At 39.3% G+C, this 6,000-nt stretch overlaps 1 protein-coding gene across 6 annotated transcripts in view; it reads right to left on the bottom strand.

The window, feature by feature from the left end:
* Positions 1-3,645: 3,645 nt before the first annotated feature.
* SNAP25 (synaptosome associated protein 25) overlaps positions 3,646-6,000 on the bottom strand; it is a 90,924-nt gene continuing 88,569 nt past the window's right edge. For all 6 annotated transcript variants that reach the window (XM_004061809.4, XM_004061808.4, XM_019016932.4 and 3 more), the window contains exon 8: positions 3,646-4,938. In XM_004061809.4, the coding sequence (XP_004061857.1) occupies positions 4,870-4,938 (69 nt within the window). In that variant the 3' untranslated portion in view covers positions 3,646-4,869. The remainder of the gene's footprint in view (positions 4,939-6,000) is intronic.

The raw sequence follows: 6,000 nt of genomic DNA, 5'->3' as shown, positions 1-6,000 counted from the left end.
TCACTTTCAGCCTCTGCTTCTCCAGTGGGTCACTCTGGATGTATTTTAATTACTCTAAACCTTGAAGAATTCCCTGACTAAACTTCACTTTATTGGTGAGGTCTTCCCTGACCATTCTATTTTACAGTAACACCTGGCTATGAATTGAATGTGTCACCTCCAAAATTCATGTGTTGAAACTTAAACCCCATTGTGGTGGTATTAAGAAATGGGGGCTTTTGGGGAGTGATTAAGTCAGAACTTCACTCTCATGAATGAATTAATGCCTTTTAACAGGGCTGGAGAGAACTAGCTTAGTCCGTTTTGTCCTTCTACCTTCCTCCATGTGAGGACACAGAGTTTTTCCCCTCCAGAGGATGCAGCAATAAGGCACCATCTTTGAAGCACAGAGAGCAGCCTTTACCAGACACCAAATTTGCTGATAACTCGATCTTGGACTTCCCAGTCTTCAGAACTGCGAGAAATACATTTCTTTTATTTATGAATTACCCAGTCTGTGGTATTTGATTATAGCAGCACAAGTGGACTAAGATACACCCTCTGTCCTACCTCTTATGCTCTGTACCCCCTTCATTGTGTTGCATTTCTCTACAACATTTACCATTCCATATCCTTTATATATTGTTAATCTCTCTGTCCCTAGCTTGAGTGTAAGTTCAGTTAATGCAAGGAATTTTCCCTGCTTTGTCTGTTTGCTTTTTGTTTCTCCTATTGCTGTTTTTCCAATACTCAGAACAGGGCTTGATATATAATGGAAGCTCAATAAATATTTATTGAATGAATGAGTGAATAAAAGGTAGGTTCACAAGGACCTTCTGCTATGACATCTAGTCCATCTTTCTTTGCTTCTCCTTGTGGAGGCAATTGTCTCCAGGAGTTTCTTGGCTGGCTGAATTGACAAAGGTGCATTTCTGAAATGTATATTTCAGGACTCTCTAAAACTTCAAAGTCACACACATCTGGCTTAAATCACACCCACATCACTTATTAGCTGAGAGAGCTTGTTCAAATAAACTATCAATTTCTTCATCTGCAAAATGGGGCTAATAATGCTGGTTTTGCCAAATTGCCAAGCTTTTTTTTTTTTTAGGAGTTTAATGAGTCAACATAAATGAAGCACTTAGCACAGTGCCTGGCATGTACTAGATAGATGATCACAAAATACAGATTTTCTTTTCTTTTTCAATGCAATCATCAGTTTATTAATGAATTAGTGACACAGAGATTGGGGAAAGTTGGTGAAAGCAGAGGCTGGAGGAGGATGTGGAAGAAGGGTAACAGAAATACAAATGAGAGTCCGACAAGAGAAAAGGACTCTGTTACTGGGATCTGGGGCCACCCTTCACCTTCTGGTCTTTTGTAGAAGGGTCCTCTGCCAGTGCCAAGTACGAAGGAGGTAGAAGATTTAGCTTTCACAGTGTTCCACATTGCCCTAATCATTTCATTTCTAATGTACTTTCTGAGTTGGCGCATTACCCAGAGCTGATTCATCCCTGAGGCATAGGTCTCCCTTTAGCCTAACGGAGATGACTGCATACAAGTGGTGGCTGGATAACCTCAATCATCAAAAGAAATATGCTTCAGAAAAAATAATGTGACAGGCTTTAAAGCAAAATGCCTGTATCTTACTTTTAATGTATCCAGTGAGAGGTTTTAATTTCTCAAATGATGTGGAAACACACTCACTCATCTGGCTAAGAACAGATGGAGTTTGGAACAGAATTTTCAAATGTGGCCCATATTTGACCCCTTGGCAGCTTTGACGTATGCAGTTAATTTATTCACTTTTCCCATCTTCTAGCATCCTTTCTACTACCTTAATTTTAAGGAATAAGTTTGTTGTTACTATTGTGCCTTAGAATAACTTCCAAAAGCCACTGGCTACTTATAGAGCCTGTTCTCAGGCTTGGGAAAAGGTTAAAGAACTACTCATATTTACTGTCATCACTGTTCTTGCTCCTTAATTGCTCTCACCAAACCTCCAGAGATGCTTTTATGGATAAAATTATCTGACAGCCAACCAAAGCAACCAGGATGAATGTATCTGCATTGCTACTATGTGGACATAGAGAGAGGTGGAGGAGGTGGCAGAGGTGATGGAAGTGATGATGATGATGTTGGCAGAGGAGATGGATGGTCAGGTGGTGGTGGTGATGGTGGCAGTGGGAGCGGTGGTGGTGATGGAGGTGATGATGGTGATTATAATGGTGGTGTTAATAAGGGTGGAGGTAATGGGCATGCTGGTTAAGATGGTGTGGAGGTGGTAGAGCCAGTGGAAAAGGTAAGGTGGTGATAATTGAGGCAGTGGTGGTGTTAGTAGGAGTAGGGATAGTGATGGTGGAGGTGATTGTGGTGGAGGTGTTAGTGGTGGTTGTGGTGGGACAGGCAATGATGTTGGTAAAACTGTGGGGCAAGTGAATAAAAAATCTTATGTCTACACAAAAACTTTTACATCAATGTTCGTAGCAGCATTATTCATAATAGTCAAAAAGCGGCCAGGCGTGGTGGCTCATGCCTATAATCCTAGCACTTTGGGAGGCCAAGGCAGGTGGATCACCTGAGGTCAGGAGTTTGAGACCAGCCTGGACAACATGGTGAAACCCAGTCTCTACTAAAAATACAAAAAAAAAAAAAAAAAAAAATAGTTGGGTGTGGTGACAGGCGCCTGTAATCCCAGCTACTTGGGAGGCTGAGGAAGGATAATCACTTGAACTGGAAGGTAGAGGTTGTAGTGAGCCGAGGTCATGCCACTGCACTCCAGCCTGAGCGACAGAGCAAGATTCTGTCTCAAAAAAAAAAAAAAAGTCAAAAAGCAGAAACAATGCAAATATTCATAACCTGATAAATGGATAAACAAAATAGTATCTATGCATACAATAGAATATTATTTGGCCTTAAAAAAGAATGAAGTACTAATCTGTGATACAACATGGAGGAACCTTGAAAACATTATATTAAGTGAAAGAAGCCAGTTCCCGAAGACCACACATTGTATGATGCCATTTATATGAAATGTATAGGCAAATCTATAGAGATAACTAGTAAACCAGTAATTCCCTAGGGCTGGGAGAAGTGAGATGGGAGTGATTGCTAATAGGTATGGGGTATTTTGGCGGCAGTGATAAAGATGTTCTAAAATTAGATTGCATACCTCAGTGAATATACAAAAGAAATTAATTATATATTTAAATGGATGAATTTTATAGTGAGTCAGTAAAGCTGTTTAAAAAAACATGGAGTCAGTGGTGGTGTGGTAGTGAAGCCCTCAATTTTAGATGGTGGAGATTTTGTGGAAAGGAAGGAAGATTGGAGTTGACAGACACCAGATATACCTGAATCTATGTAGGGCCATGCCTGGGTACCATATATTTTTTTTCCTATAAATTTTTCTTTCTACGTGTTCTGGATAACTACATTTTCTCCCTTAGTCAACACTGAATTCACAAAGTAATTCTGGAGCAGGTTATGAGAATCAAGCCAAGTTGTCAGTTGCCACTGGAATCATGCTTAAATCTTCTATTTTCCCCCACACTGTCCTCGGTGCACAGAACTGGCTTTTAGTAGCTGGGATAGGGTAGCCAGGCTTTCTCTTCTCGTGTGAGTGCAAAATCAGACGAGTCCATGAAGAAATTAAAGCAGATCATCTGGAGTCTATAATTTTTAATAATTTTAAACTAGCTACAAAATGTCAATCACTTCACAAACTGACAGAGGAGACAGGAGGAATTTAATATTACATGCTATAATGATATTTATCTCACAGTTTATCTATATTTCATTCATTTATATTATTTTTTAAAAGGTTTCTTTATCAGCTACTAAACATCTCAGCAATTTGGTGTGCATAGCTCTAGATTAAGCAACAAAGAATTGTACTGATAACAAACCACAGGGGAAATGGTGGTTAGTAAGAGTCAGCCTTATAAAATTTACATCCACACTGTTTCACAGCAAGATTGCTCTCTCCAAAACGTAGCCATCAAAAGCAGCAAACAAACCCTATATTACATCCATTTGACATAATTTCAGCCAAACATATATTTTGCTGGAAATGATTAAATGGTGAGTGTGTCAAATCCATCTTTTTTAAAATTCTTTTTTTTAAAAAAGGATGATTATGATTTAGAAGTCTCTATATATTGACAGGAAAAAAGTGACACTACTGCACTTTTGCTGGTATAACTTAATCTTGACAGTGTCTCAATACTGAGCATGCTTTGTTGTTGTTCTGTTGTTGTTGGTGTTGTTTTGTGTGTGTATGTGTTGTCTCATCAGTATGCTACTGTCATGGAAAGTTTTTGTTTAAGTAGGAATCTAAAAATCTATTTAGTTCTCATGCATAAATGCATAAATCACATCACTTTTAGTGCAATGCCTGTTATGTAATTCCACATTGTCTAATCATGAAATCATAAAGACAGATAACAGCCATGAGGAACCAAAGACGGCACATTTTGAGAGATTCAGAGCCTGACACTCAAAGGACCGTGGCAGTAACTCTGTGGAATGTCACAGTTTTACAAGAACAATACTGTGGATTGAAAGAATCAACAGCACATTGAGCATTCCTAAATTGTTGTTATTCAGCAAATGCCACCGAGGAGAGAAAATGAAAAATGAAACTCAAGACATCAAGGAGTTAGAGCCACCAAATGACCACTATGTACAACCTTTGGAAAGAAAGAGACCAAGAGAGAACAAAAGACACAAAGTATCGTTGGGAAGCTGACAGATGACACAGGACAACATTCACAATGGGGGTGGACTGATGTGTGTTATGTGTGCAGACCTACTAGATAATACCATGAGAAAAGCATGAAGGAGCTATCTTGCCCGACAGCATTTGGAGGAGAACACGGGTGGGCACATTTAACCACTTCCCAGCATCTTTGTTGCACGTTGGTTGGCCTCATCAATTCTGGTTTTGTTGGAATCAGCCTAGAAAAGGGGGAAAAGAAACAGAACTCAGGTTACCCCTTAAAAATCCATTCACCCTTCTGGGTCCGGGTCCAATGCTTCCTCTTGGGTGAAACCACTTAAAACCTCCTTGGTCAGCATGGGCCATCCTTTCTTTTGTCTTCCCAGAATGACGGCTATGGCTCTATTTGAACATGACCGTAGAAGCTTAATTTTCATTTTTTTTTTTTAATGAACGAATATATTTTTTCAGAATCATTGCTTTTTTAATTTTCATTTTTAATAATTTTCCCTACCAGAGAGCATAGGCTTATATATGATTTATCTTTCTATCCTAGAAAGACACTCAATGACTTCTGTGGTAGGCATTCACATCTGTTGGACCAAGTTGAATTACACTTCTTATACTGTAGGATTGAAACCATGGCTAATTTATTAGCAGTGTCCCTTTGAACAAATTACATCTTGGGGGCTCAGCTTTCTCGTCTCCAACCTGGATGATAAAAAATATTGCTAATGAGCATGAGCATGTACAGTGGACCCTTGGACATCATGGGTTTGAATGGTGTGGATCCACTTTTATGTGAATTTCTTTCTTTCTTTCTTTCTTTTTTTTGAGACAGGGTCTTGCTCTGATGCCCAGGCTGGGGAACAGCGGTGTGATCATAGCTCATTGCACCCTTGACTGCCTGGGCTCAAGTGAGCCTCCCATCTCAGCCTCCTAAATAGCTAAGACCACAGGTGCATGCCACCATGCCTGGCTAATTTTTCTATTTTTTGTATAGATGAGATCTCACTATGTTGCCCAGGCTGGTCTCAAACTCCTGGGCTCAAGCAGTCCTCCCTCCTCAGCCTCCCAAAATGCTGAGATTATAGGCATGTGCCATTGTACCTGGCCAGGATTTTTTTTCAATAAATATACTGGAAAATGCTTTGGAGATTTGCAACAATTAAGACAAACTTGCAGATGAATGTGTTACTTAGAAATATTGAGAAAATTTAGAAAAAATTAGCCATGTCATGAATGCATAAAATATATGTAGATACTAGTCTAGTCTATTATTTACTGTCATAAAATACATA

Source organism: Gorilla gorilla, chromosome 21, assembly GCF_029281585.2.
Source record: "Gorilla gorilla gorilla isolate KB3781 chromosome 21, NHGRI_mGorGor1-v2.1_pri, whole genome shotgun sequence".
Taxonomy (NCBI): Eukaryota; Metazoa; Chordata; class Mammalia; order Primates; family Hominidae; genus Gorilla; species Gorilla gorilla.
The sequence above is the reverse complement of the archived record's forward strand: the minus strand, read 5'-3'. Positions and strand labels throughout refer to the sequence as shown.